The sequence below is a fragment of the Triticum urartu genome, chromosome 1A (assembly GCF_056163025.1).
Source record: "Triticum urartu cultivar PI428250 chromosome 1A, HENAU_Tu73, whole genome shotgun sequence".
NCBI lineage: Eukaryota > Viridiplantae > Streptophyta > Magnoliopsida > Poales > Poaceae > Triticum > Triticum urartu.
In genome coordinates, this window is record NC_141873.1 from 513,430,124 (window position 1) to 513,445,136 (window position 15,013).

General features: G+C 43.6%; 2 protein-coding genes across 4 annotated transcripts; one reads left to right on the top strand and one right to left on the bottom strand.

Annotated features, from left to right (window-relative positions):
- Nucleotides 1-3,653: 3,653 nt before the first annotated feature.
- Nucleotides 3,654-9,546, top strand: LOC125526851 (tyrosine--tRNA ligase 1, cytoplasmic). The gene is made up of 9 exons (XM_087527700.1): nt 3,654-3,934; nt 4,052-4,145; nt 5,025-5,136; nt 5,272-5,369; nt 5,934-6,079; nt 6,341-6,446; nt 8,561-8,620; nt 9,075-9,145; nt 9,298-9,546. Exons 1-8 carry the CDS (start codon nt 3,681-3,683, stop codon nt 9,123-9,125), a joined length of 921 nt encoding a protein of 306 aa, XP_087383826.1. The 5' UTR covers nt 3,654-3,680; the 3' UTR covers nt 9,126-9,145; nt 9,298-9,546.
- Nucleotides 9,547-12,005: 2,459 nt separating this feature from the next.
- Nucleotides 12,006-14,623, bottom strand: LOC125526852 (uncharacterized). 3 transcript variants are annotated; one of them, XM_048691470.2, is made up of 3 exons: nt 14,356-14,623; nt 13,336-13,505; nt 12,006-13,053 (listed from the first exon to the last, which is right to left on the bottom strand). In XM_048691470.2, the coding sequence occupies exons 2-3, from the start codon at nt 13,446-13,448 to the stop codon at nt 12,318-12,320; spliced, it is 849 nt and encodes a 282-aa protein (XP_048547427.1). In that variant the 5' UTR covers nt 13,449-13,505; nt 14,356-14,623; the 3' UTR covers nt 12,006-12,317. The 3 variants fall into 3 exon arrangements, with proteins under 3 accessions (XP_048547427.1, XP_048547426.1, XP_048547425.1); XM_048691469.2 differs by having other exon boundaries at nt 12,006-13,502; XM_048691468.2 differs by having other exon boundaries at nt 12,006-13,505.
- Between the last annotated feature and the right edge of the window lie 390 nt (nt 14,624-15,013).

Sequence of the window (15,013 nt, forward strand, 5' to 3'; positions counted from 1 at the left end):
GACCAAAGCTCTGATACCACTTGTAGGATCGAAAGTATGTCTAGAGGGGGGGTGATTAGACTACTTGACCAAATAAAAACTTAACATTTTTCCAGTTTTAGTTCTTGGCAGATTTTAGCTATTGTAGGACAAGTCAAGCAATCATCACACAATTCAAGAAAGCATGCAAAGAGTATATTGGCAGCGGAAAGTAAAGCATGCAACTTGCAAGAATGTAAAGGGAAGGGTTTGGAGAATTCAAACGCAATTGGAGACACGGATGTTTTTCCCGTGGTTCGGATAGGTGGTGCTATCCTACATCCACGTTGATGGAGACTTCAACCCACGAAGGGTAACGGTTGCGCGAGTCCACGGAGGGCTCCACCCACGAAGGGTAATGGTTGCGCGAGTCCACGGAGGGCTCCACCCACGAAGGGTCCACGAAGAAGCAACCACCCACGAAGGATCCACGAAGAAGCAACCTTGTCTATCCCACCATGGCCATCGCCCACGAAGGACTTGCCTCACTAGCGGTAGATCTTCACGAAGTAGGCGATCTCCTTGCCCTTACAAACTCCTTGGTTCAACTCCACAATCTTGTCGGAGGCTCCCAAGTGACACCTAGCCAATCTAGGAGACACCACTCTCCAAGAAGTAACAAATGGTGTGTAGGTAATGAACTCCTTGCTCTTGTGCTTCAAATGATAGTCTCCCCAACACTCAACTCTCTCTCATAGGATTTGGATTTTGTGGAAAGAAGATTTGAGTGGAAAGCAACTTGGGAAGGCTAGAGATCAAGATTCATATGGTAGGAATGGAATATCTTGGTCTCAACACATGAGTAGGTGGTTCTCTCTCAGAACATATGAGTTGGAATTGTGTATGTGTTCTGATGGCTCTCTCCATGAATGAAGAGGAGGTGGAGGGGTATATATAGCCTCCACACAAAATCTAACCGTTACACACAGTTTTCCAATCTCGGTGGGGCCGAATCAACAAACTCGGTCGGACCGAAAAGGTAAACCTAGTGACCGTTAGAGATTTTTGGTGGGACTGACATGCAACTCGGTAGGACCGATATGGTTAGGGTTTGGGCATAACGTAATCTCGGTGAGACCGATTACACAAACTCGGTGAGACCGAGTTTGGTAATAAGCTAACCAGAGAGTTGGTCAGGTAAACTCGGTGGGACCGATTTGCTCTTTCGGTGAGACCAAAAAGTTACAAAAAGGAAACAAAGAGTTTACACTGCAATCTCGGTGGGACCGATTCGCTCTTTCGGTGAGACCGAAAAGTTACGAAAGGAAACAGAGAGTTTGCAATCCCATCTTGGTGAGACCGAGATCCCTGTCGGTAGAACCGAATTGCTAGAGTTTGGCAGTGGCTTATGACAAGTGAAACTCGGTGGCGCCGGATAGAAAGAATCGGTAGGACCGAGTTTGGCTTAGGGTTTAGGTCATATGTGGATATGGGAAAGTAGTTGAGGGTTTTGGAGCATATCACTAAGCACATGAAGCAAGAGGCTCATTAAGCAACACCTCATCCCTCCTTGATAGTATTGGCTTTTCCTAAAGACTCAATGTGATCTTGGATCACTAAAATATAAAATGAAGAGTCTTGAGCTTTTGAGCTTGAGCCAATCCTTTGTCCTTAGCATTTTGAGGGTTCCACTTTCACATCCATGCCATGCCAGTCATTGAGCTTTCCTGAAATAGTCATCTTGGAATAGCATTAGCTCAATGAGCTATATGTTGTTATGAATTACCAAAACCACCTAGGGATAGTTACACTTTCAAGTAGACGCCGACGGGCGGCGGGAGGAAGCACTACGGCGACACTGGAAGGGAGCTCTGCGGCTGCGCGCACTGGATGACGACCCGGGCGAGGGAACAGAGCTCTGCTGCGGCCGTTGCACTCCTCACGGTGGCTGCTGTCCGACGAGCACGGTTGCGGGCGCAACTCCTGTCGACCTTGAGCACGGGAGGGACGCAATGACTTTTTTAATTTGTTTGTAGGACCCGATTGCTTTTGTTGAAAATTTACAGGGACCGAATTGACAGGAAAAGAAAAGAAAAGAGTAAGAAAATAAACACACGAGTCATTGACAGGTGGGACCCTCGTCCAAGTCAGTAAATTGTCCACATAGGCATGCCACGTCAGCCTGCCCACGTGGAATTGTTTTTGCCACATCATCCTGACAGGCAGGCCCCACCTGTCGGTTTCGCTGTTTTCTGGGCTAAAACGCAGCGTCAGTGCTCCGCGTTACAGATTAACCCCATTGTTGGTGGTTTTTTGTGCCCTGCCTCAAATATGGTATTGATCTGTTACCCTAGCCCATAATGTCCTGGTTTTGGGTAAATAACTCGAATTTATCATGTATACTTTTGTAGGGACTCAATGGAGCCGAGTTGCTATGAGAGGATCGCGGCCCTGAGGAGCATCGGGGATCATTGCGTCTATGCGGATGAATTCTGGCTCCTGCTCCAGAAGAAGAATGCCCCCATTTGCTACGTTTGGTTTGAGCCAACCCCCTGGATGGACATAACCCAGGTATAGCTACAAAAAAAAATCTGCTTTTACATCATCGTATGCCGGTTTGAGTTACACTGAACTTTGTCATCTTATCCTGTTAAGTGTCAGATACCACACACACCTCTCTTCCCTTGTCTGCCCATATGGTCATTCTCACTGCAGTCCAGCTTGATTTAGCCTGAGTATCATTGTGCTTCTAAGCACTTTTAGTTTGGATCTCTAATCAGATTAGTTTCGGATGGTTCAAAAGATGCAAACAAATTCTTATGATTAGCGTTTGAATTTAATGAGTGGGGTTGGAATTATGATTTATTTTTCAAAGCGGCCTTTTCTGTTGCCCGGATCGGTAATAATCAGTTGTACGACAACAAAAGCTGGATGTGGAAAGAAAAAAACGAGTATGGACATCACCAGAAATCCAGCTTCTTACTATTGATCTCAACGGCAAGCTTTGGGCAAAAACCTGTTGGTACTTCATCACTTGTCTAGCAGTTTACCAGCATATACAGGCCAAACCAAAATAAAGCCAACACATAAACTTTCAGGAACCTCTTACTTCGCCATGCTCCAGAAATCATCAGGATACCAGCATCATCATCAGCAGTGGCTGCAGCAGATGTCGGTCTTGCACCATGTTCCTGCACGAAAGACATAGTCTTCCTCATCCACTTCTCAGCTTTAGTCTTCGGAACCTCCTGGTCCTTGGTGTAGTCATCAGCAATGGATTTATGACTTGGATACAATTTTTTTAATTATGAACCCATCTGTTCCCATCCGACCCAACCCTGTCCCAGGGATCATACAAAGGTTCCGCCTTCAAGGCGTGAGTGGGATCATCCTATGCACCCTCATCCATGCAACCAAACAATGCCATTTAAACTGAGCTTAAATAGAAAGATTCTGAAATTAGAAAATGTTTGGGCATGTCAGGTTTCTGTTGCTTTCCTTTCCATGAGGAATATAGTTCTTGCACTGCTGGTTTACTTGGTTCATGTTTTGGGGAATTGCTAACTATGCACTTTTCATCTTGGCACAACTCAGGCCATTCATTGCTGATATTTGCTTACGTCAAGTTTTTCCAAATTTGTAATACATTATCTACAAATGGAATGGTTGCATATATCTGCTATATCTTTCAGGGGCTTCTGAAGACAATTTATGTCAACAAGATGGTCAAAGCTGGTTACATAGTTAAAATATTGATAGCAGATTGGTTTGCCCAACGGAACCATAGGATTTGCAGCAATAAATATGTAATAAGGAAAATTGGCTGCTACAATATTGAGATGTGGAAAGCAGCTGGCATGGATCTTGACAGAGTAGAGCTTGTATGGTTCTCAGATGTGTTGGAAAGGCATGCATCTGATTACTGGCCACTTGCCCTGGATGTCTCCAGAAAATGCACTCTAAAAAGAATGGCAAGGTATCCCCTTTTTATGCTAATTTTTGGTCCTTTTTCACTTTCAAACCCTTGAACATTGTGTTGCCAGATAGTTTCTCGTTCTGTAACAAGCAAGCCAATTTATTGTTTAATGAGCAGCTGTTGCACGGAAACAGCCCCATATGACCCGCGACTGCCTGCTGCTGTGATATTTTACCCATGCATGCAAGTTGCTGCTATATTATGTCCGAAGGTTGGTTTCCTTAGTAATAAATTCACCATGTCCTGTCAAACAAAGATTACTTTACTTCGTTAGCTTCCATTTTTGCTAGGCACCTTTCGTTTTTCAACCTTTGTTGCTTTGTTGGCTCTAAGTAGAGTCATGGCTTATACAAAAACTGAATTTTGCAGTCAACTGAGGAAAACAAAGGTCCCATCATAACTGAAGAAATACAAACATATACTAGTTCTAATATACTGTAGGGGACTACATATTATTATTATGTTACATGAATAGGACAGACATGAGACTGAGCACCCTTCATGGACACTTCTACTTGTGCGGCTACTTTAACAGTAGAGATTTTAAAAGCTAGACCAGTTCTTGTTTGTTCAGGTAGTGAACACAACACAAATACTCCCTCCGTTCCAAAATAACTGACGTGGTTTTAGTTCAGAGACCATGTATCTGTCTTCTTCTGAACTGAAATGAACCCGAACAGAGTTGGTAGCAAAAGGGGCAGGATTTCACCCCTTGACATAGTCACTGTAAGCTAGCACTTTGATATGAAGTAACCTGGATAGAGTTTGTAGCAAAAAGGTAGGCTTGAAATATTTGATGTAAGCTAGCACTTTGGTATGAAGTAGCCTTTCTGTAACACCGGGCACCGGCAATGTATCACAATTGTTTCTTTCGAGTAGATGCCTCTAAGCTCTAATTTAGATCTTGAGAAAATGTTTAGGTCACCATAGTTTTTTGTGATCATCTCAGTATCCCATTATAGAAAAATTATTTTAATGAATAAAGAAAATCATTTGCACCTGATACAAACAACTTGTGTTTATGAGCATCCTGCTTATGTGTATATAATCTTGATCCTGCATTAAATACACAAATCCTTCTGTTTTGTAGTTGCAGGCGGATATATGGCTCTTCAGCATGGATCAGCAAGAAATTGTCATGCTAACCAGAGAGTATTGTGAAGACATAAAAAGCGAAAGCAAACCAACTATTATGTTGCACAGTATCTTGATTCTGGCTTTTTTTCTTCTTTTGCAGTCCTGATTGTTTATGATGCATCTTTCTGTTTGTACTTTGTTGTTTGGAGCTTGGATGATGATATTTATTTCATGAGATAGATCCTTAACTTGAAGTACAGATACACTACCTAATTTAGTAGATAATCCTTATATTGTACTAAAGGACCCTTATAACATGAGGGAACCAAAATGGAACATCTTCATGCACGATAAGGAGGTATGTGTTATAGTCATTCAGCAATAGAGAAGTTAGCGTTTATTGGCACAACTTTTGCATTCCAAGCTAAATTTACTTAGACTGTTTCAATTCTAGAATTTTCAGGTCAGTATCATGAGGTTGTCAATTTTATGTTAACAGGAGCCTGAAAACTCTTTACAGTACAGGAGCCTCTTAACTTCTGTATTTTGGTCCTTCTAAACAGGTCCGGACCTGGTATTTGAAGGGCCCTAGGCCAAACTTCAAAGTAGGGCCCATGAACTCTAGGCTGAGCTTGCATTTTATAGTGCATGCTATACGAAATACACGAGATATGGGCCCCTAATTAGCTTGGGTCCTAGGCCGTCACACCCACTGCCCTGCTCCAGGGCTGGCCCTGCTTCTAAATATGGGTTGAGTAGTTCAGTTTTGCATGGGCTTTTTTGGATAATCTTGCCATGTAAAAGGACGTAGATAGAGATGTTGCTTCTTGTACATTTTCTAGTTGTCAATCATTGCTTTCCTGTCCAGAGTTTTTTTTGGGTACAATAAGGTTGTTTGAAATTGCACTTCTGTATGTTGCAGTGCGCTTTGAATGGAAAAATAAGCAGGGCTGTCTGTCCTCCAAAAGTAGCAGTATGCAACCCATGTTTGGAGTACATCAAATATGTTATCTTCCCTTGGTTTGGGAAGTTTGAGGTAGCGCAGAAGGAACAGAGTGGTGTTAACAAGTAAAGTTCTTTGACACTTCTACCAAAAGTTGCTCGTATCTGTTTCTTGTGAAGCATCAAAGGTCAATGGCGTAATTCACCAGTAGAATGTTTGAAGTCACAATGATCAAATCTATGCAATCAGAATCTACAGTATATAGGACATGAACTAAATAAATTCTGGCTCGCCAAGGAATTATGTGCCAAGTGCTAACAATGCTGTAGATATCAACAAATCGACATTATATCCAAGAATTTTTGACATTTTTTTACTATGTACAGGTCATTTGAATGCATGGAAGATCTTATTGTTGATTATGAAAGTGGCCATCTTGATCCTCTCAACGTTAAGTTGGCTTTTGAAAAAGGAATATGCAAAATATTAGAGGTAATTATTGCTTCCTTATGAGGTAGTATCCTTGTGCCAGGTTCTCTCCTGGTGCCACCACTCTCCGTCGCTGCTGCATTGGTCCAGGGAGGAGTAATCTCCACTCCTGGTGGCGGCATCGATCTTTATCTAGATGTAGTGGTAGCTCGTTCCTTATTGTCTCATGTGGCCATGTGTTCCTTTGGCGAGCTTCTCTCGTATCCCTATGGTAGCAGCAGCTTGTCTTCGTCTTCCTCGACAGCAAGGTCGTCTTCGCGGGCCAAACTGTCCGGGTGTGTATCCTTTGTCCTCTCCCCATTTCTGGCATTGATTTTGTTCGGACTTGAGCTCATTATCGCTGTCAATCTCCATCCTCGTCTGATCTGGTCGACTTGGAGGCATGGTTTGGCCATCTGCATCACCGTTCTGGCCGGATCTGTTGATGCCAGGTTGTGGCTTTCTAACTCGTCTGGACCGCGCTGCCCGGTATCCTCTAGGTAACAGGCGGCTCATCTTCTTCTACTGCCACTTGTCGCTGGGCTACATTAGCACGCCCTTGGGTGGTAGAAGCTACCCTGCAGGCTTGGCCCATTGCAGCGGTAGCCCTTCCCGTCGTCGGCAGCTTCCCCAGATCAGAGCTTGTTGCTGCTCTTTATCCAGCGTCATCGCCAGCCCGTGCATATCAATATATCATCACCAGCTCCGGAACCGTCCTGCTGATGCTGGTGTGTCGCAGTCGCTGCCACACACAAGAAGAAGAGCTGACTGCAAGTTGCAACGCTATCACTTGTACTGGGTGTCGGGCCTTGCTGCGATGTTGATGCTGGGTGAGGTTCTTCTGCACTGGGTCATTTTTGCCATGGTTCTACTGTCATGTTTGCTCAATGGTTTGTAGGGATGGTTATATGTGTGCTGGTGTGCTGCTTCACTTCTGCCTGCTCTTCTCTGTTCTGCTGCATGTTCGTCCATAATCACTGTTGCTGCATCTTTATGTCCATTGCCATCGTGTCCATCATCCATCTGACTCCATCCAAGTCATCTCATTTTGAATCTGTCTGCATGGCGGGGAATTCATCCATTTCACCGTAAATCATTTAGTCGCTTTTTTGGGGGTTTCCCATGGTCTTTTCAATTGAATCGAGCTCGGTGCCCCTATCATTGTTGTTGATGTGACTTTGCCTCTCGGTCCTTTCTGTAGCCTTTTCTGTGACCTGACATTGTCCGTCGCCTTCTTACTGGTCACTTGTTGCTACTTTCGACATATCGCTTCCTTATCACCATCTGCACGACTTGGCCGGATTGTCCCTTTCATCTTGGTCAGGAGGACCTTCGTTGGCTAAATTAAGCAGATATTTATTCTTGTTGGTTTCCAACATCTCCAACCAAGTTGTCTGATGAACAATCTGTGAAAGCTTTGGATTACCATTTTGGAGGAGTTGGCACATTGGAATATTAAGGGTATAAGTGGGTGGCACCTCTAATGTGTAAGGGTAAGCACTTGAAAGTATGAGGGTAGTACCTAAATTCAGTTGCTTAATTAACAAAAAACATCCATTTTAAAGGATTGAGGTTGAAACGGTGTTTTGTGGCATGTCCTTTTTGAACCAGTAGATGAACTTCTCGCCAAAAAAAATTCAGTAGATGAACTGCTGAGGGGGATTTGATGGGTGCTTTCAGATATTTAAGATTTATTTTTTGTTCAGATTTTTTATAGTTTCCTGTGGTGATATCCAGGCATATTTAATATATATACGCAAGTTTAAGTACATGCCTACTGTTTTTTCTGCAGTACCAAAATTATTCGAGCACAGGATAGCTAGAAACTTAGTAGAAATGGAGTCACTCAAAAGTTTCTCTACCAAATTTATGTAACATAGAAACCAAGTCATGTGCCAGAACCATGACATGATTTTGATCTTATGAGTTTCAACTATAGCCTACCCCAACTTGTTTGGGACTGAAAGGCTTTGTTGTCGTTGTTGTTGTATTATTTGTATGCATGTGTAGACTTTTAAAAAATATTTATTTGGACACCTAAATGTTTTCCTAAATAAAATTAGCTATTTTGTTTTTATTTCCAGCAACACTCTGTCCTGTTCTGATAATTCATGCCTACGGTTTTTCCTTAATTCCAGCATGTTGGTACCTGCCTGAACAGCAACGCCGAAGCCCAAGCTCTAATTATTGACCTTATGGTACGGTTATTACCGTAAACTTTTAATAAGTTACAATGATTATCTATATTTTTTTCTTGAAATAATTATGTATCCACTTCTTTTGGTAGAACACCTAGCGGATTACTACTTGACTAGTGATGTTTCAAGCTGACACTTGACAGCATCATTGTGAATTTGCGGTCTTTAACACAACATAATTGTATTTGTAAGTTGTAACACCACGTCATTTGTAACATAGGAGAGATTTAAGATGCTAAGAGAGTAAGAGTTTGCAATTTCTTTGGTAAGCCCTTCTCAGTTGTACATGAGCACCTATCATGCATAGCCATCACTGATGGAGTAACATGACAGTTAGGTGGTGGTTGGGGGGGTCTGCCATTCACAAACTAGATCAAATTTGAGCATTTTAGTGAAATAAATTTAAGCAAAAGCTACAGACGCTTACAGCTTACCTTCTGCAACTCATTTTCAGGGTCATATCAGGCGAATAGAGTCCGTAGATATCCATGAGTTTCACTGGTAGAACAGAAATTATCTGATCCTGTAAGTTTGCTTGGGAAGAACGCCCATATATTTATTATTGTGGTGCTAGAATGTTGTTTTCCTTCAAAAAAAAAGAACATTGTTTCCAAGGTATTACCATCTTTACCGCGACATGTATTTATAGACTTCTGGGACATTCTTTTTCCTTTCAGGGATATACTGATGCCAGTGGGTTGAGGAGATACTAGATCGCCTCAGGAGTATCACATATATTTGTGCAAGTGCAAGGGGATGCAAATTCTTTGCGATTTCCATGGTGCGTCCTGGGAAATGCAACGTGTAGAAGTAAATAGTATTTTTGAATTTATTATGGAAGACTTTGTAGCTTGGTTTTGGCCTTGTGTGATTCCAGTATCACAGAAATAAATGCAAAAAAGTTCACAAAAGACAGTTACAGTTAAGATAGCTGGTTCTCGCCTCATCTCTACAGGCACTCCGAAGTTTTCATAGTTTTTGGAGAAAAAGTCGGGCTCGCCCCTGATTTCACCTAGGGCGCGCAGCTGGATCCGGCCGGGTCCATCTCGGATCCATTGGGGCTGCTCCGTTCCTGCACCACTGTTGTAGCGGGCTCCCCCATTTGCTTTGGTGTGAACGACATGGGTGGCACTCTCTGTGGAGCTTGGTGGTGGTCGGGGGCTTCCCGGTGTGGTGCGGGGCAATGTTGTTGGTCACCTCTTCTCCTGTCTGTCGGCCTGCTATGGTTGCGTAGGTCGGTGGTTCCTTGGCGTGCAAATGGCAGCCATGGATGCGGCTTGCTCCCCACATGGGGTGCAACCATGGGTTGTTGGGGAGGTCCCCCTTGTCCTACTATCAGCTTCGGTGGGCGCTTGTTCGTTAGGTTGGCGAGCTTCATGGCTTCGTTGTGGCGGCCATGGATGCGACTTCCTGTCACCCGGGAGGGCTGTGGCTTGGGGGTGTATGCCTTTCCCTTTCTGGCAGGCTTCATCCTTGTTGTTCTTGTAGTTCGTGTTCGAGTGTTCCTTGGTATGTCTTTGCTAGACGGTAGGGATGAAAATGGAGTGGAAACTTTCTGCTTTTCCGGAGGAAAAATGAAAACGGAGAGGAAATGTGAAAACGGAAACAAAAATTTGCAAATTGGAAATGAAAATGTAAACTTCTATGCGGAAACTGAAACAAAAATGGAACAGTGATTTCCGGTGCAACAGACGTGGAAACGGAACTTTCTGTTTCCATGAATATGGAATTTCTGTTTTACTATAGGCTTATGACTAGTTTGTAGCCTAAACACCAAACAACACATGATGACACACTAAGCAGAATGGATCGTTTGAAGCCTAACTTCTACTACCACAGGCGTACTCAACTAGATCATGTACGCAATTGTTCAATACTACTACAATACTACGCTAAGTCGCAGGCATAATCATATTATTTTGTAGCCATGATAACAATTCTTTAAATTTTTGTGGTTGCAGAGGTCACCTCTTCTCCTGTCTGTCGGCCTGCTGTGGTTGCAGAGGTCGGTGGTTCCTTGGCGTGCAAATGGCAGCCATGGATGCGGCTTGCTCCCCACATGGGGTGCAACCGTGGGTGGTTGGGGAGGTCCCCCTTGTCCTACTATCAGCTTCGGTGGGCGCTTGTTCGTTGGGTTGGCGAGCTTCATGGCTTCGTTGCGGCGGCCATGGATGCGACTTCCTGTCACCCGGGAGCAGTGGCGAATCTAGCAGGACATTGAAGGGTAGGCTTAAAACACAAATTCCCTAAATCTAATTAGCAAATGCATTGTAATTGTTGCATGTAAATCACCCGAATATACTTGTCAAATGATATGTTTAGCTTAAATAGGATTTTGGAGGATAGGCTTAAGCCTATTGAAGCCTCCCTAGTGGAATCGCCACTGCCCGGGAGGGCCGTGGCTTGGGGGTGTATGCCTTTCCCATTCTGGCAGGCTTCATCCTTGTTGTTCTTGTGGTTCGTGTTTGAGTGCTCCTTGCTATGTCTTTGCTAGGCGGTGCCTTGCAACCTAGTCGATGGCACATAGGTGTCATGGAACCATCTCGGCCTCGCATGACCTTCGTCTTCTCCTTGCGACAGGTGGTGTCGCGGTGTTGTGCAGTCTCGGATGCATAACATGTGTTGTGGTGTCGTCTCGGCCTCACATGTATATTTACTCTGGGTAACAACAGGATCTCGCTTTAGTAGTATTAATCGGCACATATGTTTACTTAGTTCCAGCCATGTACTAAGTATGATATCATAAAGAATATAACCTTATATATGCGAAAGTACCCATCTGAGCTAGAGCTCAAATGAGCTCGGATGACCAATAAAATTGAAAAAAAGAATCAAAAATCTGATTTTTTTTTGGTAAACTTTGACAAATGTTCTACTTCCTCTGTTCGTAAATATAAGTCTTTTTAGATCTTACATTATGGACTACGTACGGAGCAAAATGATTGAATCCACACTCTAAAATAAGTCTATATACATCCTATGTAGTTTGTAATGGAATCTTTAAAAATACTTATATTTAGGAACGGAGGGAGTAAGTGTTTGCTAATTTTCATCATGAGAAAACATTCTTGTGAGGCATGGCAAAAAAAAGGAACAAAATCAGTGCTCCAAAATGCTTTTGAAGGTAGCATTTTTAGAGCATTGATTTTATTTTATTTTTGCAAGCCTTCCACGAATGTGATCGCATGATGAAAATTTGCAAGCACTTACAACACTTATCAAAGTTTACCAAAAAAATCAGAATTTTTTGATTTTTTTTCGATTTTACTATTCATCCGAGCTCATTTGAGCAGATACTCCACGTCCCTATATATGTTACCTTTCAATGCAATCTAAAGAATGAAGCCCTTTGTATGTAACCACATGTGAAATACAAAAATATAAATGTTATAACCAACACTAATACCCAGAAACTGGAATTAACGGTTACAGGAGACGGCTCAGGTTTGGGACAGACAAACAAATGACATGCATCAGATCATAGTCAAATACATCACTGCCATAAAAATCTGAAACTGAGTACAAGATACCATACTCCAACCACACATCCAAGTGATGCCAAAATAACAACGACAAATTTCCTTTCAACGATCACATGATTTTCCTATGGACATATTTCATGCATTCCGACACATTCTTATAGAAGAAGCTGCTCCAGCTAGCAAATATAGCCATGCATAAAAAGAATGCACATCCATCAAAGACACAGAGAGAACATGCTGGGGACAACCCACATAGGCTGCACCATGCTGCCTTGGCTCATTGAAACAAAATTATCTGGATCGGAGGCGGGCTTGCCCAGCTCAAATGCAGCCCAATGTTCAGAATCATGGGAATAGCAGTATACTCGGTTGCTCTTTCCTCCCCACCTCTCCGGGTTCATGAAAGATAATGGTTGGCTTCTTTTGTCGGTGCTGATGAAGATCACCCAATTCCCCAACTCCTCCACCTGCACCCACTTTGGATGCCCAGTTGACTGGTCGAGGCGGAAGGCTTCAAAGGTATCCCCTCTCGCCGGAAATGATCCCCGACAACCGACCATGAGAAGCATATCCCCACACGCCACCAGGCATACATTGGCAAGATGCCGTATGGTGGACATGATTTCCTCCCAACTTACTATCATTTTTTGTATGCAGATCTGAGGTGCCAAATGCACGGCAAAGAGCATGCCACCAGAGTCCATCCCAAAGATCTGGCCTCTGAAGGTCACGATCTGCTTGACCGTTCCATCGCAGGGACAAGGCCTCAACCAAGAATGACTAGCAGCATGCCAGAAGAAACTGTGGGATCCGTTAGTGACAAGGAGATGTGAGTTGGGTGACCATAGGGGACCCGTGAGGGCACCGTAGTAAACCTCGGTGTATTCGTCACCCGGTAGCTGTGGCGGTGTAACAGTAACACCTGTAAACGCATCAACAATGAGACATGACCTGTTGCAAGAGAAGATGAGATGGCCATAAGAAGCACCCACGAAGCAGAAACTACCCAGCGGACTCTGGGGGTCATTACTTAGACGAGAAAGATTAATTAGGGGAATCTGAGAGCAAAGACGCGAGTGTTGGCTGGCTAGATCAAGGACACGACATGGATATTTGTCACCAAATTTTGGCGGCATACGGGGAGAGCGCACCGGGACATCAGGTTGGAGGAGGAGAGGCGGGAAGAGCGTTGAGAAGGTAGATTTCGATGGATACGAGGAGAGGGCATCACACCATGAGCGGCAGGTGGCAGCGAAGGCAAGAAGGTCCGAGAAGGAGCCCAGCAGAGCAACAATCGAATGAAGCAGAACATCTGGCAGGTCTGCCCAACCTTGATGTCCAGACATGGCGAGGACACAACACACAACAGCCCTCTCTTGGTTTTGCAGGTTGCAGCTTCTCTGCTACAAATTATGAATTCAGAGAAAAATATTAGTAGAAGAATATGAAGTGGATGCTAAGGATTAAAGTAGACTGTGTGCTAACTAAGAAACATGACAGCGCACACATATGGTTCCTGCGACTCTGGTTATAGGCATATAAATGATGCATTAGCGCAAACACAAATTTATTTACAGAATAAACTGGAGAATGGCATTTTGGAGCTTGGCCTCCATGGAGGCCGAATTTTTTGAAAAAAAAAAAGTCAATACTCATACTTTTGGTTTCAGAAAAATCTGAAAAAATTATACAAGTACACAAGGATGTGATGTGTATGTGTGTAAAATTTCAGAATGAAATACCTTGATATGCTATCTGTGCAAAAAGAACAAATTCATTCACTTTTGGGATGAATAGTATCATGTGTTGAAAAGCCACAGATTTGTCTTTTTTGCACAGCCCTCATTTCAACGTATTTCATCCTAAAAATTTGCGCACATGTGTGTTATGCCTTCATGTATGTCTGTATTTTTTTCTCAGAACTTTTTAAAATGTAAAAATACGAATTTTGTTGAATTTTGAATTTTTCAAAACCGGCTCCAAAGGCAATTTTCGAATAAACTGGCAGCCCCAGAGTTGTAATCTGAAAAGTGTGTGCTTTTATCTCGTTCCGACTGAATAGTGATGCACTGATGTCTGAGTGTTACTACCAACCATTACCATGGAGACTGGAGCTCACGCGATTCGAACAGCGGCGAGACAAGGGCAATGATTCGGTCATGAGGAATCAAATTACTCCATGGGTTGAGTAAGCTACTGCTGGCCGAAGAGTAGTGGGCATGAAGGAAGGAAGTGAGCGGGAAGACGACGAACCTGAGCCTAGTAGAGGACTATGGATGCGCTTGCTCTGCTTATTCCCCCCTCCAGTTGGGAGACTCCACTCACCGACCCGCTCGCCCGTTGACCGCGCCGGCAGGAGCCTGGGATGGATGGGTTCAGGCCGGTGGGAGCCTCTGCCGAGCCGCCTCCAGCATAGCCGTGGCTGCCTCCCAGATCCCACCGGGGACGCCGTCGCCGCTCCCTGTCCTTTCGGCGGCGCCTGTCAGCTCTGCAGCCTATAGATCGGGACACGGTTTTTTTTAGGGGATATAGATCGGGACACGTATAAGGGCCAGATCGATTTTTTTTTTGAGACAAGGGCCAGATCGATGGATCCCCAGCATTGCCCTCACGGTTCCGGCTGCCCTCACCTGGCCATATGGGGGGCACGGCCCAGCCCAGTTCAGCCCAGCCATATATAAAGGCCTGGCACGCCACGACCCATGCAGGCCCTTCTTCAATTCGGTAAAATTTAGAAACATTGTCAAATGACTAGTTTGATGGCGAAAAAAATATCATGTACTCAAATATTATTTTTCATATATTTTAAAAATATTGATTATATTTAAAACAATACACTATATACGCAAAAAACATGCATTTTTTAAAAATTCATAAATTTGATAAAAGAAAGTTATTCATGTGTATCAGA

Excerpts from the sequence above, each read along its gene's own strand:
- LOC125526851 (XM_087527700.1), top strand. The coding sequence starts at position 3,681 with ATGGTCAAAGCTGGTTACATAGTTAAAATATTGATAGCAGATTGGTTT. Across the intron at positions 5,137-5,271 it reads ACCAACTATTATGTTGCACA|ATACACTACCTAATTTAGTA; the intron begins GTATCTTGATTC and ends CTTGAAGTACAG. Across the intron at positions 5,370-5,933 it reads TCTTCATGCACGATAAGGAG|TGCGCTTTGAATGGAAAAAT; the intron begins GTATGTGTTATA and ends TGTATGTTGCAG.
- LOC125526852 (XM_048691469.2), bottom strand. The coding sequence starts at position 13,448 with ATGTCTGGACATCAAGGTTGGGCAGACCTGCCAGATGTTCTGCTTCAT.